We start from the raw sequence: 27687 nt of genomic DNA on the forward strand, positions 1-27687 counted from the left end.
CATCTAGTCTGTCTGGGCCCATCTGACCAACATTGCAAGTATATAATGGTACAGTTGGCTCAGCAATTATTCAATAAGCCAGAAGAGTTTGGTAACTAGTTTCTTAAGTGTGACATCTCTTTAGTCTAGTTCTATATAGCATTAATATGTGTAGAGTTACGTAACTTTTAAATTCCCTCCATCAGTTATAAAAAGCAAATGCCTTTACAGCTAGGTAGTTCTTACCTCTCTGTACATAAAAGTCTTCTTTCATGTCCACGGATCTTCATACTTCGGTGATTGGCTGTCTGTCTACCCTCAGTGGTTCATCATGCCATCCTTCAGTCCTGTCACTGCCAATCTCTGGAGAGGAACAAGTCCATCACACCTGGAGTATTGTTCTCAGTAGATAAGCAGTTCAGCTGAGTCAGTCCTTCAGCTCTTGTGCTCCCACAGGTTAAAAAGTCAGAGAAAAAAATCAGTCCTTACAACCGGCACAATCATCACGATCACACTGGACATTACCATCTTGTGCATTGTTCGAACTCAGCTGTATTTTAGAATAATAAGAGCCTTGACTCATAAGGACATTAAAGCACCAGCAGAGACCCCTTCCTTCACAGCTTCACTGCACCATCAGTGGTCAGTCAACTACTGTGTCAAGACATAGGAAGTTTGGACTAAATTTAAGTTCCATCACATTACTCTGATCCACTTACATGATCTACAGATCTACTACACTAGTCTATCAGGGTTCCCTTAAAGAATCACAATCTTTCCGTGAGTCGGTCCTCTGTGGCAATTCCTCACTACACAAACAAACATATGTTGCTTTCCTCTCTCACTGTGTACCAGAAGAGCATTACACAAATCAACCAGTCTAACTGACACCTGAGATCACAGTAAAGCAAATAGAAACAGGTCGTGTGATCAAAATTGCCCTTCATAATTTTGGTTCTGTAGCCTGGTATAATTGCTAAGCCATCTTCTAGTCACTTCTTCCCCTACTTGATCTCTGATGGACATGTCTGAATTCTGTACCAACAGCTGTCTTTGCTGCAAATGGCACACCAGATGCTGATCAAATGTTTTATTTGAAGATGAGCTGGACTTCTGAAGCCAAAGCATTTTATTACAAATGAGCAATCCATCTACCAGTATGATTTATTTGAAAGAATTCTTCTGTTTAGGTGGCCTAGAAATAGCAATTTCTGTTATCAATCTCCATTTCAATTATCTTGAGCTATTAGCTTGCTTTGAAGTAAATCAGGACACCAATTGATAGCGATTATCCTTGCCAACCTTTCTTTGAGGTTTACATCATATTTGCAAACCCCAAAACGTGCCTGTTTTCTGGGGCATCATTCCTGTGTTTTCACATAGAGAGGTCTTCTCCCCTTAATTCCAACTAAGGGAGTGAAGGTAATCAACATACCAAACCACAATTTAACTCATGTATATCAGCCAATTTTTTTTCCACAACCTGAAGATATGTGGATAAAAAATCAGTAGCTCAAGAGATATGCAAACCTGGATTTTCTTAACTACTTAGTTGCATTTGACAGGTTTCTTTCAAGCAAAAAGAACCAAGACAGAGCCATGACAATTCAGCAACTGTAATCACACAGTTGATGGAAAGTTAGTGGCCAGGCACATGTTGCAAAACTGGGAAAGAATAAAGAAATCTTTGACAGACTTGAGTGTTAAACCTACTTTTAACACTACTTTATGAACTCATGTCCAAAACACAGAAAGAGCACATCTGAGAAAGATGCTGATCACAGAGTTGTATAACTGTTTATCAAATTTACCACTAAATGAGAATAAACACATCTGGCTTTCCCAAAGCTAGCCAAATTGAGGATAATGCAATTTCTTTACCTTAATCCCAGAGTAATAATACACCTAATTTTTCTACAGCATATAACCAGTATAGCCCACAGTACATATTATCAAAAAGTAAGCCTAAAAATAAATACAAATAGTTTCTTTGTCTTTAATAATTGCTGGTTTGAATCAAGATACACTACAGACAGAAAAAGCAAATGTGTTAGTTTATCCGCCTCTTTGAATTTTCATTACGAAATTTGACATTAGTTTGGAAAGTCCCTTCTTTCTTTGTCGTAAATCAGAATTAGAAATTAAAAAAAAAAACCCAACAACAAAAAAACCACCTCACCCCACATGTGCATTGAATTCTCTCATTCTGGGGCTGAAATGGATTGGCATGCTCCACTGGGGTGAAATCTTGCCCTCACTAAAGCCAAAGAGAATTTCACACTGTTTTTACTGGAGCCAAAATTTGTCTCACTGTTTCATTGATTTGCTTCCTATCACAGAATAAAGTTCAGATGAATTTTTCAGCAATTAAATTTGCTAAATGACTAAATTTAAATGATGCTTGAAGAACCAAATGAGTGCCTTACATGGGATACTTTCTATCATCTTCTGATGTGACAGATCTCTTCATTTTACCATTCAGTAGCTTTACAGACTGGTCACTTAACCTGAAATCAGCCATTGTTTTCTCTTGACCAAAACTTCCCATTTGTCCTGCTAGTTTTTATTATCTGAACTCAGCAAGGATGATTTGTCAAACCTCCCATCAGAGCAGTTTGTAAAGTGAAATGCCAATAGGAAGAAAGTTAGACATCATTTGACCCACGTCCAGGCACTTGTCTGCCTGTGGAGCTAAATGCTAGACTAAGCAGCAGCTGACTGGTACTGCTCCCTTATCATTGTCAGGACACAGATAAATGTACTTCATTTAACAAATGAAGGCTTTATCAATGGACAAATAATTGCAGAGCCACTATTGATCTCACATCTCACTTAACATGAGACAAGAGGGTCCTGTAGAAATGGTAAACATTTAATCGCTGTGGATGGCAAACAATGGGCTCTTGCTTAAACAACAAAAAAAAAAACCCAAACAAAAAAAGAACTCAGTTTTCAAACAAACCACAGCCTTACTTAAGGGTTCAGCAGAAATCCATCCAGATCTGCAACCCTCCATTCCCGTTTCTGTTAAATAAGAGGAATATTAGCGAATTAATCTTTCCTTGCAGTTAGTCTCCCTAAAGTGTCAGAGCTGAGATGGGAGGAGGTGTTGGAGGTACTGGGCTCCACCATTTGCACTTTTGGAAAAGAAAAGTGCCTACTAAGATCTTCATGCAGATGAAACAGGCTGAAATGAAGCATTTTCAAGGCAGACTCTACCCTCACCACTCACAGGACTAGAAGGAGCTTCCTGCAAACATGCACCCAAGGAGCAGCAGCACAAAGCCTGCCTGTGCTCCGTTTCACCTGGTTCCGGTAACTCACATCAATGCAGTTATGCAACATTCTGGAGCTGAAAAAACACCCACATTTTTAAATCAGCTATTGCACTTTGTAATATACTTTATGTAACATCATTGGTCTATTAGATTTACAGACTAGCCAGAATCTCTGCCTCAGTGAGCTTGCAATCTAAATATACAGAAAAGATAAGAAAAAATGCAGCAGCAAACAATGATGAAACATGGGGCTGTACATATTTTCACTTCCACAGTTTTTGCTGAGGGTTTAATTTGGGGTATCCTGTATGCAGATAGGAAAATAAGCGTATAAGCATCAACTGGAAGTAATATAACAAAGAATATTGATTAAATTTTTGTAGTACTTATGATGCTTAAGGGCACACAAACAAAAATAACAGGAGAATGAAATGAAGGAATTAGTGAGGCAGGAGGTTTTATCAGACCAAAAGGAAAACAGGAAACAAGGCTGGAAAATTAGACAAGAACCAACTCATGCAGGATTATAGACGCCTAAGTGTAATACAGAAATAAAGGCATAACCTAGCAAATTTTGGCACATAGATCTTTATTGCAGTCTTTCTAATAATCACGTTATACTTTCAACAAATATAGATCTGCCTTTTACACTCTCTGTTTAATAAGACTGCACTAGCTTTTCAAAGCACAGTCCACAAAACATGGGAACTTACTAAGAACAAGAATTAGCCAAAAAGCTTCTTCTTGCTCCCATCATTCTGATATTTTAGTACCAGAACGAAACTAATTAAACTAGCAGGTGGCTGGCTCAAAACGCAAGAATTCATTCTTCAACACAGCATATTATCCAGCTCTGGCACTCCTTACTCCAAGATGTAGAGGATGCTGAAAGTTTTTGTGGTTACCAAAGTCACCTGGAGAACTTAGCGGAAGAAAAAACCATTGAAAGCTATGAAATACAAAACCCGCTACTTCTGGCTGTTGCTAACCTCCAGCTGCTGAAGCCTGGGCGACTGCTCCTAGGAGGTATCGCTCCATGCTTTTCTTTTTCTTACACTGTTCCCTAGGGCATCTGCTCCTGGTCACTGTCAAAGACGGGACAGTGGTCTAGATGATCCAGAGTGCCAGCATGGCCATTCTCATGCTCTCATTGGGTAGGTGTGAGCCATTTGTAGTTTTCAGGGACTCTATTCTCCTTCCTGTAAAATAGGCCTGGTGGTTCTTTGGCAGGATACCAAGAAGCTCACAGATAACACTACTTTGTCTTCACAAAGCACCTTCAGTCCCAGGATCTGAAGTAGGTCCTGTGAATTTGAAGCTAAAAGTATCCCATGACAGTCTTCCTTGGCAAGCCAGTGCAAGCCGGTAATGGAGCACTTATCCAAGGACAGACTTGTCGTCACAAATGTGTTCGCTTCTTACTCACAGTAACAGTACTTAGGGTTTAATGCAGTCTTCTTCAAATGGGTCACTCTAGCCGTTTTTACTTTTGGTAGTTTGTAAATATACAACTACTTTTACACCTGGTTTTTTACATATATGTTATTTATGATACATATGTATAACTGGGCTGTTATTATGAGGTCGTTTTAATAAATCCATTACCAGTTTTCTCACATTCATCCATTCTGTTACCCAAGTGTACTTGTAAGATTGCACCTGGTAAACACCAGTAAGCAAGGAGTTGAGGGGTTCTGTACAATTAGCATTCAGCCAGGGCTTTCAGGCTTCCCCACATTACATTTGAATTTAGAAAAAAACTTACTGCACACTTGTCAAATCCAGGCTCATATCTCAACCCTAATGTCTAACTACAGTAAGCATTGGAGGATAATACTGGCAAAAAAACATTTCCTAAACTTTATGTAATCATTTGGAATTCAGGAAGGATCGATTGGTATTCAGGAGATGTGACTGCTCAATATTTATGCCATAGAGACTTGGCAGAAGCAAATAATGGTACATAAAGCTGATGCTTGTCTTAATTAAATGCAGTATAATAGGTGTTGGGGATTTTTTTTCTTAGTGAAGAGAGCAGTTTAGCAATGGCCAGATATAACTCATTCTGCAGTTCAGAGTTTAAAACTAATCAATATGTATTTATAACAAGGGAGGGACTGAATATAATTTATTATTAGCTGACAGCTGACTAATAGATAAAACCAAGATTTATTTAAGTACGTTTTTCCACATACTAATTTCTGACAAAATATTTGCCCCCTTGGATTCTTGATTATTTTTTGCTGTACTAACAGTATTTCAAATAGACTTTTTGAAATGAACATCTCTTCTGCAGGTAGGCTGGGAATGAAACCAGAGAATGTAGAATGAGACATCTAGCTAGGACGATCCTTTCACTGTGACAAACTTGTGAATAGTAACATTTCCTAATTTTATGATTTGGAATCTTTAATGGCAGGTGATATTTTAAAATGCTCCTTTAAAGTATACAGTCTACATATGTGATGAAGAACAGGTGTTGACTGGCAGACAATGCAAGGAAGACAGGCACAATTCCAGCACACCTACAGCCCAGGCTTGTCTCAAATGTCACAGCAAAATGTTTTGAGAGGGAATATGAAGAAGGTGGATAAATAGATCTCACATGTTAAGCACGAGAGGCAGAACAGAGAAAGCAGAAAATACTTGGTCTGGGAAGGTGGTGAGTGGAAAATGGAGATGGCATTGCGGGAAAGTCAGAGGCAGGAGATGACCTCGTGATGCTGAATGACTGATGATAGGTAGGGAGGAAACAGCTACAAGACCTTGAAAGTGAACACAATTTATGTCTGATGTAGCAGGGAAAAGGCAAAATGCAAAAAGATAGGGAAGCAATGAGCTCAGAAGGATATCTTGGCAGCACCATTTGCCAAGGCCAAAGGAAGAAATGCTGTGGTAATTGAGATGTAATATGATGAGGCAACATGGTATTTGGTAAAAGTTTAACCTAGTAAACAATGGCTCCTGTGCACATCCCATGGAAGTCAATGAGAACACATTTGCAGCCGATTAGCTGTGTAATATTACATAGCCGATTAGCTATGTAATATTAGTTTGGGATTAATTGTGTTAGAAATAGACAAATTTAAAGGTGAAGATCACTGTCTTTTGGAAGACCTCATCTCTGGGTATAATGGAGGCTCTGTTTCTTGAAATCTGAAATCAAGATGACCGCTTCTCTAAATTATTATGATACAGCTCCATCAAAAGTTATAGACTTGATGTCCAACTGCTGGATGGAGATCTATGGCTTGCATTGAGCAGAAGGCTGAAGGAGGTAACGATGATGACTATACAGGTCCTTTCTTGTCCCCAAATCAGTGAAAGTAAATTTCATAGGCAAGAAGTTTAAATTTATCATGAGTCTCCTAATTTCACAGTTTTTACAAACTTTTCTCCATTTGCGAAGTTCAAATGTGATAACTTCTAATGTGAGCAGTTGTCAGCAGTCTTATATAGTCCCTCGCTGCTGCATGTCCCACAGTGCCTTGGAAACTAGGGATAAATCTCTTATTAGAGATGATGAGGGCCAGGAAAACAGTTAAATAGCCGGTCTGCTCCTGGAACATTTAACTCTTCTCTGGGTCTAAAGCAAAGCAGCTTGGCTACTCCACTCTGCCACTAGAAGAGCTATTCCACTTTTCTACTTTAATCCTCTGGGAAAGGAAAGCAAATGAATATGAACAAAACCTCATTTCAGAATCATCTCACGAGTGACATTCTCCTTTCATGGAGCCAGCATTGCCCAACAGAGAAATCAACACTCTTGTCTCTAATTCTGCTTCTGACTCCATTACTGGCTATGGAGCTTTGAAGTCTCTTAAATGCTATCTCAACTACCCTATCCGGTAAATGAAGACAATAGTTATCTATCTTCGTAAACAGTGGTGAAATCCAGAGTATTAAAGATACTATGTAAGGTACAATCAAATTGAAACAACATTGTTTGACATATCTACAGATACCATAACAGAGACCATTGTTAAAAGGAATCTGATTTAAAATACCTTGAATAGATTTTGAGAAAATTTGATCCTTTCCTTTATAAATTACTCAACATGAAAGTAGTTCCTTGCTGTATTTTCATATTAGGGTCTAAAACTTTGCAAAAAATTTGAAAATTCATCTTTTGAGAAACTATTTTTAGAAGTGAATTTTAGCATGTTAGCACGTGCAGGACAAAGTGGATTTTCTTTTGCCCTGTTTTTTCATTTCTCTGCTTTTTCTGATTTCTTTATAGAGAAACAAAAGCAAAGACATATTCCTTTCACTTTATCTGTCAAAACCCATAGCAAAGCCAAACAATTAAAAATCAGTCCTTAAATTTCTTATAGATGCTAAATGATGATGTACGGAGTGACGACTTTGATAAACAACCATTTGCTCCTGAGAACACTTTTTCAGTAAGCCGACAGGTTTTAGTCCAGCCTCCCATGCAGGTTCCACACACTGTGCAGGCAGTATGAAAGAAAGTAGGACAGTGTCTATCTTACATGTATCTATCTTAATGAAATCTCCAATCAATTATTTTTGTGAAAAAAACACATAATATAAAAGGAATAAAATACAAATGCTGGGGTTATAAGGTATAGTTCAGAATTAAACCAGTATTTTTAACAAATAAATCTTTAATCATTCATCTCAGCCCTGGGTGTAGGAGTTGTGAATGATAAAATTCTTGCAGGAATTCCAGAGATAGTCTTCTGTTTCATGGCTGATTGAGTTTTTTGAATAAACTACCCTAAATTATAGAGGAAATTTAATAATCACTGTTGATTTGTCCTGATTTTATTTCGTAAGATGCAATGAATGTTGCAAATTCATCTCTCATGTAACTGTTGAGTACAATGGCATTATCTGAGGCATGAATTTGATCCAATCTGATCATTACTGCTTTATGTTGTCTGCTTGTCCGACAGCTGCAAGCCATGGAAAAAAAGATTAACTGTCTTCAGCAAGTACTTTTTCTTTTCACGTTGTTTTTTTCTAAAATGCATATTTTAGAAGGTTTTGAAATAACAATAGGATTAGATGCTTGAGAGAAAATTAGGTCATATATTTGTTAGAGACAAATCTCGCAAGTAATTAGAAACATGGGTATCAAGCAATATTTGTATTCTGTGCTGCTGCCTTTGTGTGGAGACAGTGGGGATTTCAGACTAAGCCAATCAGTGTGCTCTGCACTTTTTCCCTCTCTAATATGTTTATAGAATACTAGTAAGTATGGCTTTTAAATAGCTCCTGTAAGGGGGAAAAATTACCTGTACATAACCCACATTTACATGTGTCTCTACTTTTGGAATACTTTTACAATTTCTGTCCCATTTTTAATATACATTTTAGATGTTTAAGGTGCAAGTTTGAAAGTATTATATATGTAACAGAGGAAGTATGGGATTATATAGAATTTTTTTAGCTGCTATTGGCAAAAGTGTTTAACATCAGCAGCCGCTTTTGTTAGCCAAAGCTAACGTTTCCCAGCATCACATGGGAATAAATGGCTATATATTAAGGTATAGATAAATGAATGAACATTCTTAATCTTGGAGCCAGTAAGACCACCCTATAGTTTTAATTTGAACACGTGCTTAAATGCTTCACTGAATGAGGAACATGCTAAAGGAATACAACGGCTAAATTAATTTTGCAGTTGCAACAGACAACTTATTAAATACTTTTTATACCAGAATGTATAGACCAAAACCTGCTCCTCATGTATTTCTAGTTAAAAGCACACATTGCAGAGGCTCTTACCTGAAAGTTTATATATGGGTGGCTGTCGGTCATTTATTAGAGACGCACTGCAGACTATGCCAAATTCCCCTCTTATCCCTTCGCTGCTTGTGCAAGATTGGACACTGGAAGAGAAATGAAAGCAATGGCTGTCTCTGAGGGAGTTAAAATAGAGAGGTGAAATACTGTAAAGAAACAATGAAAAGAAGTAGCAGGAGAATTAAACAGGAAGCCAGGGGGAAAGAAAGGATCTACAAGAGTGATGGGAGAAGAGTGGCAGAAAAGAGGATATCTGGGCAGAGCGGGAGCCAGGAGCAGTTGATGAAAACGAGGGACAGCAGTGATGTGGATCAGAGGAACAGAGAGAGGCTGGAGGGCTTGAGATAGGAAAGGAGTCAAGAAAACAGGGGGGAAAGGCCAGGAAGGAAAGAGAAACCATGGAACCGTGATCAAAGCCAAGCCAGAGGTGGAGAGGGAGGAAATAGAAGCAAACAGGAAAGAAATAATGAAGGAAAATTCAGAAACAAACTTTATGGCCCAGCCTTGAACGCAGCTGTGATCATGAATTGGGAGGCAGAAGGGGACTGTGTAGAAAGACTCTTTCCCAAGCTCGTGCCTTGGAGTGTGTCCCGATGACTTCTGCTGGCAGGAAAGGGGAGGGGGGTGAAAATTGCAACTCCTTAGGCTTTGGCAAAGCTGCTACCGAGACTGGATGAACCTCTCAGAGCAGGGGTTCCCTGTATTGCTCTAGTCCTGTGCAGAGCCATTGAGAATGGGACAAACTGAAAGAGTAAGCCTCAAAACAGTCCATGTGGCTTGCAAAAGTTTAATCTGCAGATGGCCATCCTCCTAAGGAAATTTTAAGAGTTCTTCTTTATAAGATTATTCAAAGATTATATAAGGAAAATCCTACATTTAATTTAATCTCCAGTACTGGGAGGGTTTGACCTATATTATAAACATATTGCACAACACCTCTGCTTGCCAGGTGAAGAAGAGTCTCATCTCAGGAAAGAGAAAGATTTCAACAACAGAACGGGGAATGACACTACAACAGCATCTTTCGTCTCTCCCAACACCAAAAATTGTAATACAGATCAGTGAACTGCTCAAGACAAGATAGACGATGCTATCCAGTCTTTCACTGGGGGAAAATCCATAGCCTAAGCAGAACAAATGATACAGACTGTTCTTCAAGTCCAGTCTGAGGTAGACTGGATGGGTGGTAGCTTGAGAAAGTCCATTCCTCTTCTCTAAGTCCATCTCTTCTGGGAGACATTTGGCTTTAGAGAATGGAGTCACCAGCAAGGTTGAAAAGGACAGGCATCAGACTCACATCCCTTAAAGAAGTGCTGGAAAACAACATTACACACTGAAAATATTCTTTCAGAGAGGAACATTGCTAAGAGGTTACTGTGGGAGCGGTGTCATCTAGACTGCACATTGTGCTCCAGCTGGCCAGCCCTTACTGGCGTTTCTTCTTCCCTTTCTGTTTTGAGATGGGGAAAAAAAGACCCTCACTATTAATTAAAACCATAGATAAAACTACCAGAGACGAGCCAGGGAGTAAAGAGGGAACAAAGCAATTAAGAACATTCCTGCTAAAAATTCACTAGGCATACTGTAAAATTCAGAGATCATTGTGCCCCTCAAAAACACGGCAGAGAGAAGCAGAGACTTAAAAGAGCTTTCAATTACTTACGTGCCTTTGGCTCCCTTTCAGGATGCCGTGGAACTGGAAACAGCCGTGGTAAATGTATCTTCTCTGCATTTGCCTTTCTTGACAAAACAGCTCCAATATTTTGATCTCAAGAATAATCAGGTCTTTTGTGTTTCCTTTTCAACTAACTGCAGACTTTTGCAAGTTAAAAATTAATAACAACTTCTCTTCCTCTTTTTTTTTAAACAAAAAAACCTTCTGTGCTCTTTTCTGGGGAAAAAAAAAAAATTTCTTTTTCCTGCAACCTTTACATATTAGTCTAAATAGCAGTCAAACCACTCTTTCTCCCTCCTTCTGCAGTAACACACAAAACGAATTCCACCACAACAAAACAACCTGGCTCGTGGAAACCATTATTTTGAAGATGAAACATTGTGTTGTGTCCTTTACCACTATTACGGGCAGTCAGTCTGTTAGAACATATTGGGCGATTATAGGCTAGTCTTTTCAGAGAAAGCCATGGGTTTCAAGTTAGCAGTAACCATCTATCAATTCTTGAGATTATGCTATGATTTACTGTCACAGCATCATGTATTCTCTGATTTTCTGCCTCCTGTGAAACATTGTGCTTTCCTTTTCTATTGATGTATCAACTATAATAGTTACAAGCAGCTACAGAAAAATCAATAGCAAACTTTCATTACTGTGCACATAAAGAGTACCATGCTGTGAGAGCACCTAGCTGTTGAATAGTCACCAGCAGTAAGGTACACTATAAATGTCTGTTATTTTGGTCTGAATGAAGAATGTCTGAATTTGAAACATCAAATATCCAGGATTTTTGACACCACTCTATTCTATGTCAAGTTTTTCCCATATGTGATTTTTTTTCCAGGTGTTAGACCTGATTTGTCTTTTCTGTGCTGGGATCTGTGTATTTTTTTTAAACCTGAAGCTGACACAGGAAATTAATATCAAAATAAATAAAGTATTGCTGGGCTGTGCTTAACTGTAAGCTCATTAGGTTTGGTTGGGCAGAAGTGGTAAGAATTGTGTTAATCTTTGTTGAACTGGTCTATGGCTTGCTAGTCAAAGTAAGCGGACTTTGATTAAGGAGAACAGACCAATAATCTCTGCGTTAAACACACAGATAGAATAGAGGTGAAAGAGGTACTACAGTGTTACCACAGACTCAAAAGTGCTCCTAGGACTGGGCACTAGGAAAAGCACTGAGGTGCTTTTCAATGCACAGTTTGGGAAAAATAGTATAATTTTTAGTTTAAATATATTTATTTGCCTCTGGGAACACATTAACTTCCAATTAGTAAATGTAAACAAAGAATGGCAAGAACAGTAAACGTGTGAGTGTATTGCCTTGGACATGTCCAGGGCATTTGGCATTTCAGGCCATTTCTGCAGCAATCGGGTAGGAGTTCCTGCAGGGCGGGTGGGCAATTCTGCTGCAGGAGTTGGTGGTTACTTTGGCATTTTGAGACTATGGTGATTTACAGCTATAAATGCACTGTTGCTGAATACCTTAGATTTGAAAGCCTGTGCATTTCCATGAGGATGCACGTGTGTACTTACATGAATTGTATCCTGCCAAATACGTATCCCACTGTCTGCTGTGGCCACAAGGTTACAGGAAAGCACTATTTCTTGGCCTGGACATAACTCTCAGGAAAATTAACCTTTAAAGAAATCCAAATTGCTTTTACAATTTTCATAGTACTAACTCATATAACTTTTACCATATAATGAAAAACAGAACAGAAATTTCATTCCAAATGGCAATTCACAGTCCTGTCTGTAAAAAAATACCTACAGTTAGGGAAACACTCCTAATTTGAAGAGTACAGTGAGATCTAGCTAGAACCGACCTTAATCCAATGAGTGTTGATTTAGGTGGAAGTGGATCTAGAATTAAAAATCCTTCCAGATCCTAAGCAATAAAGGCAAAATCCACAGTCTAATTCAATAAAGCATTAAGGGGTTCGGCAGAGCATTACCAGGACCCTGAGGGCATGTATGTCACTGGTGGGGCGAGCCTGGCCAGGGCAGGAAAAGTGCAACCCTCAGTTTGCAGGAGGCTGAGCTCCCCCACGTTCCCGAGCCCCTCTGCAGACCATCACAGCAGCCACTATGCAGTGCCAGAGGCACGCTTGCTTCCTTCACCTGGCATGTGGCATCAGGGGACCAGAAAGTACGTCTGCCCTTGCGCAGGGAACATGAGGGTTTTGGCACTGCGTTAGGGGCAGCTCCAGCCAGAGGCTAATGGGGATCTGAAGCCCCTTAATTCATGCTCCTCACATTAAACTTATAACTGTTGTCTATGAAAGCATCTCATCCGTATCTGACCAAACATTCGAGTCTGAGCTGAGCAAATCTGGAGTTTACCTGACTTATTTCTGCTGTTTCTTACTGAGCAATTGAAATGTTAAAAATGTGCTGAGACACTACCCTATCTGAGAGCCTCCAGTCCTTTCTGATCAGGACTTCTTGTCAAGAAATCAAAGGTAGCTGAGAAATAAAACTCTCTTCTGAGAGCCTCATATCTGAAATGCAGGTGTAAGAGTATTTCCTCTGTTCCACACTTCTCTACCCTATCTGTTTAACTGACGAGTAACCATGTTGCCAGAGGGACTTTCAGGTGGGCTTTTCTTTAGCTTTCATATTTGTATGTTTAAAAGTGTAAGCAATGAGGATGAACAACAGTGGTATACGCATCAAAGTCTTTGGGAAAAGAGTCCAAAGGCTGACACACATCTGGGTGCCTCTCCAGTGTTTCCTGCGTGCCAGCACTGACACTTGCAGAGTGCCAGTGTAGTTGCAGATGTCCCCATTTGGGCTTCTGTCACTCTCGTTTGCCAAACCACTTCCACAACTAAGCGCAGACACATGTCACACTAAAAAAATGAAATTTGCAACTTTCATTCAGATCAATAGACAATGTCAGAAACAATATCCTTTGAAATAATGCAGCAGAAAATTACTTACCTTAGTTGTGGTTACCGTCCATGAAAGCAAGACTGAGAGCACAGGAGAACGTGAGTGTTTCTTTTTTCCGCCACCTAGCAGGAGGCCTGGCAGCCGGGGCCAGCCAGGGGGAGAGAGGGCACGGGGCAGGAGCCCTGTCTCAGGGCCACCAGCTCTGCTGTCACTCAGTGAGGAGCACCAGTGCATGGTGCATTGCATCTAAGCAAATTCATGGGCTGTTGCAGTCAGGCGTGGTAATGATGTGATGACTGATATGTGCACGTATATGATGGGACCAAACTCATCGGCGCTTTTCATCTAAGCCAGCAAATTTTTTGTCAATGCTAATTTGATAGGGAATTGAAACAGCATCTGAGAGACAATGGCTTCGATGTACCGTCAATGGTCTCATGAGCTGTCTGCAGTTACGTTTACATAATAAATAATTGTAACTGCCCGAAGTAGAGTCTAGCTCTTCTAAATAATAATAGTAAAATTAAAATGTCTGGCTAATAGGAGTCGCGTATTTGTTTCTACTGTGGTTCTACTGTAGTGCTTTCAGCACTGAACAATTAAATGAATGCTTTATATTATTTCAACACAATATATAAGAGAATAGTTCTTTTACTGATTTCCACTTCCCATATCTTACACAGGCAGAGGTGACTGTCTTTTTCTTGCTGATTATCATGTTCTTGCTAAACTAGAATCATCTTCCACTGATACAACTTAGTTCAGTGAAAAAAACCCCTGTTAGTGCAAATATTGACACATAAAACAAGTAAAATCATGTCTTTAAAAGTCTCAAAAAAGAGGAAAAATAGGTTTTTCAAATCAGTGTCTGAAAGATGATTGGTTGATTGTCTCACACTAAGCCTTGTCTCAAAATACTTAATACTTACTTGTCGCAAAAGACTTAAAACTCTGAATTATTTGTCAATTATGTTGACAGAAAGGCATAGCAGAGTATTGTACCTCTTAGATCAGCATATCACTAAAACACCTTTGCTTAACTATATTTCCTTCTTTTAAAGAGAATCTATTGTAATAATTTTTGCTCCTGTGGGACTTTGGATCTAAACAAAAGGATAAAGCCAAACAAAATTCACCAAGTAATAAAAAAGTGGTATGAAATTCCACCCTTATCTGGAAACCACTCTAATGATATAACTGGCTGGTCTGATATTTTTAACCAAGTTCAAAAAAGTTTGAACTATAATAATTAAATGCAAATACAGTCCTGATCCCAAAGACCAGAAGAATGCCTTTAAGCTAGTATTTATAACAAGAGCTATTCGACTGAGCTCTCTTGTAAATTTTATCATACCTGAGGCAGTTTTCCTCAGTCGATTAGCTGGAAAGCTGAATATATCCTGAGGCAAACCAGACATCTAGTACAGGCTAAATTCAACTACTGGAGCTTAAATTTGGCTTAATATATCCCCACTTGGATCTGCCTGTTTAATTCTCTTTCATATGATAACGTTGGTTTATTCATAGTCTGGACTTGCCACCTGAACAAACTGTACCTCATATCTTATTCTAATGGAATAAGAAAACTTTGCAAAAACCACAAAAGTTCCTGACTGAAAATCAAATGCAAATTTGGGATTAAAAACTGTTTTGTAAAGTGACTACAAGATTAGTACAGAGAGATTTTTCCCCTAAGGAGTACTGCTTTTTATGATCATGCATTTTTTATACTCTGCAGAGACAGATGGGCTTTATAAAAGGATACAGCCTGCTACTCAAAAGGGTTTCAGTGGCAGCTGCACTTCTGTGTTTTAACCTCAGTAGAAATTTATATTCGGTATTTTTCCAGAAAATATTTATATTTCTTCTTTTAGGGCTATATCACCTCTTGGTGTAGCTCCAGTGGTGGCAGTAGAAATACCTCTAAGATTAATCTGGTCCATTATTCGTATTTTAAACAGTACTCGAGTAGTAGGAGAGGGATAGAAAGGGAAAGGATAATGTGCAACCCTCTCATGAGTGCAATAAATCCAATCATTCAGAAAAGTTGCAAATGTCTAAGCAAAGGCAGAGCAAATATTTTCTAGATAAAAGCAAATCTTTCTAAAATTTTCATTCCTTTTTTTCTACACATTCAGCTTCTTCTCAGCTAAATAATAGATTGTTTCTTGCTCCTCTCTACATTATACCTTACTGTCTATTATTGCAAGTTGCATATAACACCCTTTCTGCCTCAGTTCATAACTTCAAGGATTTTGTATGATGTCCCTATCACCATTCCCAGGAACTTCATAAATATTTATGACATCTTAAACTATTCACACCCTACAAATTGTAGGCATTGACAGCCAGTTCCCTTAAAACACCAACAATCCTGTATTGTTCATGCGCTATTGAAGATTAAAATGATGTCTCGAAATTAACTGGGAAAACCATTTGGTTCGACAAATTTACTATTTATTCTAATTTTTTTAAACTCTTATCAGAAGCCTGGTTTCTGCTTTTATCTGCTTTTTTTTTCCTGGTAACTGTAAGTGTGATATAAACGAGTGCTATGGCTGTAGATTTGTCTGCATTTAAGCACATACATATTTTGAAGCCTGCTGATAGCATGATAATTAACATACTAGTTTTCTTATCTATGCTTATTCCAAATGAATATTCAGAAGACAAACATTTCTAGCCCAGACATATAATATGAAGCTGGGGTTAGGTGAGGAGTTAGGAAAAATGAGTTTTGAGTCATGTTCTTTCTCAGTTTACCTGCGAGACCTTCACGAAATCACTTCTGCCCCAGTTTATCAACATATGCTGGCATACAAATATGACCATGGCTCCAGAGGACAGTGGTTACACAATTCTTTCCTGGAACAGAGAGACTTAGATTGAGACTTTTTTTCTAGGAGTGGTCTGTCATTTACCTTAAGTGGTCATGAGGTCAAATATACAAACAAACCGGGAAGCAGGAACCAGAAACCCACATCAGCCCAGGCAGGTTCCCTCACCACCAGCCTACAAAGGCAGGCTATAAATTTGGGCTTAAATCACCCAGGGTTATTTTTTCAGTGCAGCAGCAGAGCTTCAACCCAAAGACTGGAGCACACCTTCACTGAGAACAGCCTGTAGCTAGCAATAGCTAAGACCACCCTCTGGCATGGTGGGAGACTCCAGTTGTTTGGGGAATTTCCTTGAAGACACAACAGAGCAAGTGCCGTTCAAATTCCTGTTCCTCTGTCGCGTCTTCAAAGAAAGCAGCAGCTCCTCTCTTATGTGGAACCTAATCCTATCAGTGAACGCTAAGCATGGATTAAGAGACCTACAGAATAAGCCTTCAGGTAATAGACAGGCTGCCCTCAGTCCCAGATGAGCAAGAGACAAGCAACACTTTGCATTGCTCACCCAAAGCAGGAGCAAGTCTGGGACATCAACAGGGGCATAACTCCAGGTGTGGAGGAAGCTTTAGAAAGTGAAAGAAAGTGAGGTGGTACTGGAGTTTAGGCACGGCTAAGATGAAGCACCAGCAGTGGAACCACTGCTTGGGACTTGGTGCCTGTGGTCTGTCCCAGCATCTTCTGGGCTGGGCCATAGTTTCATCAACCAGCTATCCCAGCCGGCTCTCCACAGTCCTGGCTGTGTGGCTGTACCTGGCCATGCTTTTTCCTCATGAGTCTCAGTGAAAAACACTGGACTCTATTTAAGGGTGTAGCTGGCTGTGGACTTTGGGCCAGGACTTGTGAGCAGCACTTCCTCCAAAGAGGCCTGGCAGGATCTTGTTTTATTGTGTTTCAACGACCACCATATCACGTATGCCTCATTTGCAAGTAATAAGGATGTTGGTTCCTGGGGTGCCAGGATGAGAAGCAGGTGGAGATTTTGTTTGTTTGTTTAACTTTCAAGTCAGTAAATTCAGCCTGAGCTGTTGAAAGTCAAGCTGTTTTATTTTCCTGAGTGATGACTCAGTAATTACACCAGTCAAAGAGTCGAGAGATCAAATTAGGCTTTGCCCTTTGTCTTTACTGGGACTGCAAGAACAGAAACAACTGAAATTTAGTAAAATAATTTCACAGTTGCACAAGGAGAAGAATCTAACTTATTTCCTTATATCTCCCTTTCCATTGCAGAGCTAACAGTAGCAAAAGCAATTATAAAATTCTTCACAAAAGTCAATAAGCAAGGTTCTTAATAGACATTAGGAGATTATATTCTCAGTAAGAATCTGTCATTTTACAACCTTTTTGGAATAGAAAAATACGCTTCAATATTTTAAATAACAATAGAGCGAAGCCTACCACTATAAAACAACAACAAAATATGTTTTAGTTGAGTCTGAGTTGTTCTGAAACAAACCAAAGGTCCGTCAAGATTGAATACTGAGGGGACAAAATAGGATTCAGACTAAGAATTACAGATTGTTCTCTCATAAGCATCTTATTCTTGCTTTAAAAATATATATCATTTTGCCCAGTACTTAGGTGTGAATGAAATACATTGCTATAGAAGAATTTAATCAAGATTTTCAAAACAGTGTGCCCATTATCTGATGTTATGTTCAACTGAAAATGCAAATTACTTTATGACCCTAATAAACAGTCAGAGGTCAATCGTTGCACTGTTACAGATAGCTTAACCACTGCCAAAAAAGAATCCTTTTAAAGATAGGAAAAGTTTTCTACGCATTCAGGTTGGACTTGGGAGTCTTTAAGAAAATAAAAGTGGTTTCTGTTGTTATAATGTAAAGGTTTGGAAAGTGCTAAATATAGCGCCTCACCACTGATTAACAAACACATCTATCAAAAATTGTTTCCCGTGACTTCTAAGTAAATAATATTCAGCACAACCCTGCTGTAATAAAACTGAAGGGAATTTTGCAGTGAGGAGCTTATCTTTACCATAAATCTTCCTTCATTATAGCATTTTGTCTGTCAAGAAGGCTTAGCTATAGAATGGCATACATCTGCCTTCGTGACAGATGTGCTATATGGAACCGCTGTTGTTGCCATTAGTTTCAATGAAGGAGAATTGTGGGTAATTTTCAGAGATTGGCACTTTATCAACCATTACTACTCTTGCCCTCAAAAAATTTTTTATCACATGTCAAAATCTACCTGTGTTTTAAGTCCCATAACCCAGAGAGTTTGCAAGGCTAGCAGAAAGCGGGCAAAGAAAGTAGGAAAAAGCTGTGTTTAAGTAGAGGAAGGTTTGGTAACGTCACCTCCATCCTGGGTAGTCCCCCTTCTTTGAACTATTCTGGGGGAAAAACCTTCATCGGAATTAACATATTCCATCTTCAAGGTCAAATGGGAATTGGCCTCACACCAAAGCCCCTGACGGAAAGCCTGACTTTGGGCTGAGGAGGCACGTTGTATCTTTCCCTGATAAAACGCCGTGTTTCTAAGCGGAGGCAATGCTGCTTATTAGGCCATGCAGTCTGGCTGGAAAGAACAGACAAACCTCTCAGAGGATGAGCCTGAAGACCATCCTGGACAAAAATACCATCACTAGGAGTCTGGAAGACATCATATTTTACCTACAGGTTTAACAGTCATTCCAAAGAGCTACTAAGCTTTGGGACTTGTTGAGTTTTAATAAAGTCCTTAAATGATGGGGCTTGTCAGCCCATTCAGGGTGAGGAAGCTCAAACCTGGGCTGGTATCGACTCTATTGCCTGGAGTATCTGTAAGACTGTTTCCAGCCTTAGGAAAGTGAAAAATTTCTCCCTGTGGAGAAGCCTAAACACAATCTTTTTTCGTCCTTGCAATACCAGGACTTGCAATGGTGCAAAATGCAGAGAGGCAGCCGAGCTGTGTGTGCATACACCTCTTCGTCGCTTCATATAGAAAGAGGATCTGATAAAAGACATGAGCAGTAAAATTTAACTAGCTTTCTTTGGGAAATATTTACGCTGCTCCTAAGGAGTTACTATTTGTCAAATTTAAATCTCTTATTCTGTTTCATTTTTCTTTTCAAAACTCCCAGACCAAGGGAAGCTCTCTGCAGATTAGTAGACCACCAAATCTTCAGTATTTCATGTTTGGAATATGAGAGGGAGAAAATCTCTCTGAAACCTAAATATTTTCCCCCTCTAAAGACCAGACCCATTTTTGGGGAAAATATGCAAAAGTGTTCTCCTCAGGCTGAATGTTGTATGCAGTTTCAGCTTAATGCACAGCTTTATAACAGATGTAGAAAATAATCAAAATGGGGGGATTTCTGGGAATACTAGCAGACCTTTACTGTGACTGCAGAGCAGATCCTGACACACTATAATACTGTTTTTGTCTTAATCGTCAAAAGTAAGCTATAGAGAACAAAAATTCTTTGTTTGACAGAAAAGCAATTGCTATTTCTTGTAAAACATATAATATATTCCAGAAGACCTAAGGGTTTACTTTCCAATAAGGATAGAAAAAGATGTGCGCCCCACTGTGAGCTCACAGTAAGGCTGTTTCATGTAAAAAGTTGGTAATTAGTCCCCGAGTGAATAAAGTAGAAGAGATAAGAGACTGATACTTACTGTAGCAACACAAAACACTTTTTCTAGCCGCTAGGATTTAAAGGGTGTGTGGGTGGGAGGGGGGGACCTACTCCTACTCATTTAATTTACAAGCGTCTAAACCTTGGAAAATGATTTCTTGCATTAAGCTTAAACATGTGTACTTTAAATTGTTACTAACCGATGTAAAGATTGATAAGAGACATTCCAATTCTAAAAAGCAGACAGGAATGAAGAATTATATGGAAGTGTAAAATACTGTTGTGCTGTACACATCAGTAGCAGATTTCACGCTCATTGTACACCACTGCCTTCAGCAGACTTACACCAGCATTGCTTGATATTTCACCAAGTTAACTCATTAGCATTCAAAGGATCTTTATCAAAAAGGAAATACTTGGAAAACTAAATCATGTCCCTTCAGCCAGAGTGATATAATAAATATCAAGAACAAAAACAAATCCAAAGCACAGGAAAACCATCTACTTACAAACTAAAGTTATTATTTAATAACGTTTATATTGCTATCAGCTAAATACTAGGTACCAGAAGTGAAAACTTATAGCATTTCTTGTTCTACCTGCAGAACTTGGAGCTACCGGAACTAACAATATTCACATGTTCTCCTTTGTTGTTATTCATCTTTATTAGAGCTAGAGTTTGTGAGTCTCTCTCAGAAATAACTACATAATTTACATTGCAACTATGTGTTTGGCAAACCTCTTTTTTAACAATATACAAAATATCATACGAGAGCTTGAGACATGACAATGGAGCTTTACACAGTGGTCTCAGCACATACCCTCTGACTTCTCTCGCTCTGTTCAATTTGTCTTGTTTGCTTTACTGCAGCATTTATTGTTAATGTACATGAGATGAGAGCACTTATCAAAAGTCATATCCAAAAATCTTTGTTACTTCATGAAGAGTCACTCCAAAATACATAACTGGTCATAAGGTTGCCTCTACATCCCCACTGTTACGATTGCAGTCCTGGAGAGATCTACACACAGATGAATTGTGTAGTGATGCCCTAAACTGTAATCCTTTGGACTATGAGTATCTGATTCGGTATAGAAACAGTCAGGAAAATTCTACATATTTTCACTGGTTAACTAATAACATCTGTTTACAAGCACTGAGCCTCACCACAAATATCAACATCAGGCTGGATGTGGTAGAGAAGCCCCAGAACTACTGTTTATTTACTGTTAGTGTTAACTGGACTTGTTTTTACATCTGACTTCAGTGCTTATGTGGCCATGTATGAGTATTTAAAGAACTGTCCACTGAGATGAGAAAAAAACCCAACACAGATCATCTTCCCCCGTAGTTCTACAACTTCCATGCAGTTCAGCCAGGCCACGTAGCTGACGAGAGTATAGGAACGCCTGTACAAAGCACAGGGACACCTACTGCCAGAAGCCACTGATCCTGTACATGGGGGTGATATAGATAAAATATTATGCCTCCTTTTGACTTGGACTATGATATCAATACAGCTGAAGACAGAATGCATCTCTATAAAACATAGATTGAACTCACCACTTTTGCAGGAAAATACAGAAAATTTGCAATTCTCAGATTTTGTTTCTCCTTAATCTTTGTAAAAGTTGATTTTGTGATGTTGCCAATATATATGTTCCATGCAGTAACATTTAGACAGAGAGCAAAAAAAAGAATGAACCTGGTTTTCCAAGAATTCAGCACAATTTAACCTCACAGTATGAGTCAAAACAGACAGACAGCAACAGAAAGATGCCCTTTGAATTTAATGGGGGTTGAATCAGCTAACAGTTTCTAAAACTTCCTGATGTTTAAAGTTATTTTTAACAGGGGAAAAAAGTTCGAAATACTGATTCTGAAATCATTATACATTTTATCTTGCTGTTTAACACAGATTAATCTCCAGCATAGTCCCTGTTTTCTGTGGGAATTCCTTATGTTCTAACAATTCATTCATGATTGCATTTTGCATCTGAAAGCAACCTATTTAAATTAATTGTGATAGTTGATACTGTTCCTTTCTTAACTTTATAAAAATATGCTTAGAACACCCAATTTTTAAACCAGGTTACACTCACTACAAAATACCTTGGGAGTTTTATGTAGGTATGTAAAATAATAAACAGCTATATTTTGTGTGAGAAAATGTCCAGTGTAATACATGAAAACATGATTATCCAAAGATCTCCAGAGACACTGGCAAAAAGACTTTGGATAAATGAGTTTGAATAGCTAAGGGACCAGGCACAGCAGCTTTGAAGTTTCCAGTTCTTCTCACTCTGGATAATGCAAAGTTCAGACGATTCTTGTTGGATAGCCATCATAATTTAAGTATTGCTAGCAAGTTCCTTAAGCCAGCTAGCAAAATTCGGATGGAGGTCGTGTCCCCAGTTCCCAAACAAGCAGCACAAATCCAGGAGCCACTTGCTTCATTTCCACTGTGAAACTGGGACAGGAAAGAGGCAGGCAGTAATGACCACAGCAGGAAACACTCACCTCACCTCATGCAAGAGTGAACCTGAATTGCAGCCGGCATCCAGCTCGCTCCATAGAGGCTCCTGCTCAAATCCTGTAACTCGGGCCCTGGAGGCTGTGCGTCCTACCCTGGGCTGCCATTGGGACCCTTGGCATCCTTCCTATCCTCTTGTCCTGAGGAAAACGTTTGCCGCCTCCATTTCCCTCGTGTTCCAGCACGCAGTTATGTGCAGGAACCAATATTTGCTCTGTTTAAAGCACTTCTAGGAAAAGGTGCAGTGAGACCCAATTTACACAGCCTCCCAGGCTGCTGATGGATTGAGGGACCAACGTGTGTTCCTGTTTTGCAAAGGAAAACACTCATTTCCCCTCCAATCAAAGGCTGGCATTTACAATGAACCAAATTCTGCCAAATTCCCCATCTCCTGTGCTCCAAGAACATCCATAGAAAAGCAGATTTGTCTTCATTCAAAGTGAATTAGCAGCATAGTTATGCTCAGTATCACCGCGCTTTAGCATTACAAGAAACTGTGTTACAGTGCTCTACTGATGGTATAAAATGATCAAACACCAACCAAAACAAGTTTTCCCAGCAAGAGCACTTTGATCACTTCACGCTTTCTGCATTATAGCCGCACTTTAATTTGCAAGCTTTAGAATAACTTCTGGATTCTCCAGACATGTCAAAAGACAATGCCATCAGAGTAATTTTTACACAGGGAAGCAAATAATGAGGAGTTAATATACTGGCATTTATCTCTGACCAGCGTTTCCAGAGCTTGAACTTGCTGTATAGGAACAGAAGATAATCAAACAGAGGCAGAGTGAACAAACTGTACCTGCCTTACTGATGTAAGTGCCCCTGTTGTCCAATACCTCCCCCCCCACCCCCCGCAAAAAAAAAAAAAAAGAGGAAAAAAAAAAATCAGTGTTGGATTTCAGAAACCATATTCAGGTTAAAGGGCACCATTCTTATCTGGTATTCCACCCAAAGGACAATGATTTCATTTTATAAAGATCATTAGTCAGTGAAATATATATTTTAGAGAGTTTCTAGTAGGGAAGATTATTTTGGCAGTCACTGGAGTGTACCAGATGGTTCATTAACATAGGCTAGACAAGTCAAAGGCTTTCAGAATCATTTAGAAAATGTCAAACAGAAACAAGAACCCTGTCACTTTTTATTAGAATTAACTACATCATACCCTGGACACAGATTTCACCTTGGGTCAGAAAAATTAATACAGAATTATATGAATTGTGTAACATACTAGGTTAAAGATAGGCCTTCCTCTTGGGACTCATTTGCTAGCAATATATTATGGTCTTCTACTTTAGGAATCCTCAACCTTTCTTTTTGTAAGCTATGAAAAGAGCTGACCTTGCTCAGACTCCATTGGTGTCTAATTGATTTGAGGTATATGCAGAATTTCAACAAGACACTCCGCTAAAGCTCTTTTGTGATCATTTTCCCAGGAAAGCTGGCAAAAGGGTTCACTGAATATTCAGCAGCTTGTAAAGTATGCTTTTGTCAGGAGGAAAAGAAATACATCCATTTAGTGAAACACTGCCTTCGTAAACAGGAATTAAAATGCAACTGAATTGTTGTTACTTTTTTTTTATTATCATTCAGATGTCAAAAATCTTGAGAACTTCCAGCTTGTGGAAGGTGTTCAGGAACAAGTGAATGCTGCTCTGCTGGACTACACAATGTGTAATTACCCACAGCAAACAGACAAATTTGGGCAGCTTCTCCTGCGACTACCAGAAATCCGGGCCATCAGTATGCAGGCTGAAGAATACCTCTATTACAAACACCTGAACGGGGATGTGCCGTGTAATAACCTTCTCATTGAAATGCTGCATGCAAAGAGAGCATAAATTATACCCATTAGAGCTTCTGCTTTCAAGGAAAAAAAAAAAAAAATATTCTGAACTGCTCCAAGCAACACTAATTAAAACGTGGTTTTAAGACTTTGCAAAATGGTATAATAATCAAATACTAATAGTAAATAAGTGATGTATCAGGGTATTTGTATTGCAAACTGTGAATCATATGCTACACATCCCCAAAGGAATCTATATAGGACTTTATACTGGAGTGAAGTGAACTTACCAAGTGGATACTATCACCAATGTCAACATGAAAAAGGACAGAATGATTCTTGTATATTTAACTCTGCTGATTGCCGATATGAAGAAACTTAGGAGAAAAAAAACTGATCCATATTACTGAGCTAAGATAGTGGGGAATTTGAGCGCACTAAATTCCTTCACTGTATCGCAGGACTTCTAAAACAGTTATAATAGATGCAAAACTGTATCTATAGCATCTTCTGTCATCCTTCCAAGGACCCAACACTTACTTCTTCTGTGATAAATGATGTGGCATCCATTCAACAATCTGTGAGAGAGAGCTGGCGTAGGCCACGTGCTATGTAGTATCGCCACCAAATCCTAAGAGGCTGGTTTTGACTGTCGGTCTCTCAGGCCTGCAAATCGCTACTATGAAGAGTCTGTTATCCAGTTAGCTTGGCATTCTTACTATGTTCTGAAGTTTGTTTTGTCACGTGTTCATGTTGTTCTATCAGGCAGTATCCCTCTTCAACTGCTGTTATTGGATAGCTATTAAATAGCTAAGATAAATATTCCAAAACAAATTAGCCAATTCAACTACCTACTTAACCAGTGCAGGGGCTAAAATATGGCTCTACTATATATTCATGGTCATTTCCAAATAAAGGAAATGGAGATATTTTAGCCATCACAAACAATACCTTCTCTGACAAAAAAAATAAAATTTTTAGGACACCAAATACTGATGTTAAAAAACTAAAAATAAAATTTTAAAAAAATGCATGTAGTGATGCAAGAATAGACAAAAGAATTGTATGACCTGATGATGCCATGGAGCTTATTAAGAAATTATCTTTAAAATTGCTGGTAATTAAGAAACTAAATCTCAACTCAAACATCCAATATCTAATGAAACTTTTTCTTTTTAAAGTTAGGTAATGCACGTCTTTTACGCAAAGAAAGAAGAGTGATACTGCTATGTCTATGTAGGCCAAAGTCTGCTGCAGAACAAATATTAGAGAAGAACAAACAATTCTCTCTCTGTCCAAATGAGGATATCAGTATTAACATGTAGTGCCACAGTTAAAAGTCTTGCCTTATTTCATTACCCTTAAAGGTAACTGTGCAGGTGTGGATCAACATACATTTAAAATAAAGTATTAATCTCTAACATTAACAAAAACATCGTGTTTACATTCTTTAGGTCCTGTGGGGAAAAAGCTGTGATAAAATTGCAGAGCAGTGATTTCCTTATTATTTCTTTTAAATTGGTAATTATTTTACCAGTACTTAGTTACTGTATGTCGTGAGACACTAAAATCAATAGGGGTATTTCTTTTTGAATTTAATTTTTGAGATTATCGGCTGCACAATCACTTGTAGAAACTGTATAAAATCCTAATCCTTTAATTTTGTTCATGAAGATTGCTGGCTTTTGAATAGTTTATTTATATTGTATATGATAGTTTTCACTGTAGACAATTATGATGCTAATTTATTGTTCTTTGGTTTCATCTTTATATGAGATATAGCCAGAATGAAGAAGCCAAATATATGTGTTTACTGTAGCATGTCTTCAAGTTAGTGGAACATAGTTCAGGGACACACAAGGGTCTTTACAAATTAAAATCATTCACTTGATTAAATGTCTGTAAATCTTCATAATCCTAAATGTAGTTTATTTAAATCTATTGTAAATTATGTGAGTTATAGCTTTTTCTGTTTCATGTGAACTTGAAAAGGTGCATTTCTCTTACTTTTTTCCAACCATTCATACGTTGTATACCAAAGACATCAGTTATTACGTCTGCATTAGTACAAAGCACACTATTTTAATCGCCTGTATTAATCAGCTCTAATATTCTGTCCATGCATAGGGTACAAACACAGCAAAGCCTAGTGTCTGTGACTCCTAGATGCCTGTCTTATATCACAGAACACACATACTGTCGTACGGACCAAAAGCAAACCAAACACAGTTCCTTTAGTCGTCCCACACAGCAGACATGCAAGCGTTATTTAAATAACAGCGGTCTCCCTCAAACAAACTAAATTAACAGAAAGTAAGATGCGGGTGGCAGTTGATGGTGGCTGTGAAATACCTTTACCCACGCGTACAAGATAAGTGTGGTCATTCTTTCCTTTTTGAAAGAAAAACAAAGCATATTTCAAGTGTTTGCATTCTGTATTTTCTCTTTTTTTCCTGTTGAAATGCTACAGTGAATCTCACTGAATATTGAGAAAAAAGCTTAAAAAAATGTTGCTAACTGTATTCACAGCACCATTATCTATATACAGGACAAAAGAATTAAAATAAGGGCGTAGAAGAAAAGAACAATTACTCGTACAGTTCAATGGAAACATTTTCAGATAAACTAACATATATTTGCCCACATCTGTGGTTCCAAGAATCCCACCAGATTGCCCAAAGTACTTGAACAAAACAACAACAACAAAAAAATCACCAAAAAACCCCCCCTCATGTTAATTGTTAACTAATTTGTAACCAGACATTTGCTTCTGACTGCCTTATTGATTACAGGACATATTAGTAAAAGCAGACTAAAATTCAAAGGGTTTGGCTTTGGCTGGTTTATTATAGTCGTTCTGTGTTTGTAAACAGACAATCTGTAAAGTCTGACTATTTGTATTACAGATGTTCTGCAGCTGCCTTGGATTTAAATCCATGCAACTCTTAGAATGTGCAGTGAGTTACTTGTTGAAGTTGAAGTTCTCTTACTGTATCGGTGAAATACATATTGTCATGTCAGTTCTTGCCAGGAGTTTCTCATCGCCAATGGAATTTTTTTTTTTTCAGTATTTCAATAAATATTGATATGCCCATGCTGATTACTTTATAATTGTCTTTGTAATAACATCATTCCACTGAAATGAAGCACCAATCAAAAATCAGTTAGTCACAAGAGGAGAGTAAAATGCAGGCGAAAAAGAGCACCAAAGAGAATTTGATGCAGAGCGGAAGAGACAAATGTGGAGAGCGGCACCTTCAAAAGCTCACACAGCGATGGTGAAATTGC

General features: G+C 38.5%; 1 protein-coding gene across 1 annotated transcript in view; it reads left to right on the forward strand.

Annotated features, from left to right (window-relative positions):
• The window catches only part of NR5A2 (nuclear receptor subfamily 5 group A member 2), an 87753-nt gene extending 61403 nt beyond the window's left edge, over positions 1-26350 (forward strand). Inside the window, exon 7 of the mRNA XM_050900792.1 lies at positions 24207-26350. Coding sequence (XP_050756749.1) covers positions 24207-24454 — 248 coding nt within the window. The 3' untranslated portion in view covers positions 24455-26350. The remainder of the gene's footprint in view (positions 1-24206) is intronic.
• Positions 26351-27687: the final 1337 nt, after the last annotated feature.

Source organism: Gymnogyps californianus, chromosome 8 (assembly GCF_018139145.2).
Source record: "Gymnogyps californianus isolate 813 chromosome 8, ASM1813914v2, whole genome shotgun sequence".
Taxonomy (NCBI): domain Eukaryota; kingdom Metazoa; phylum Chordata; class Aves; order Accipitriformes; family Cathartidae; genus Gymnogyps; species Gymnogyps californianus.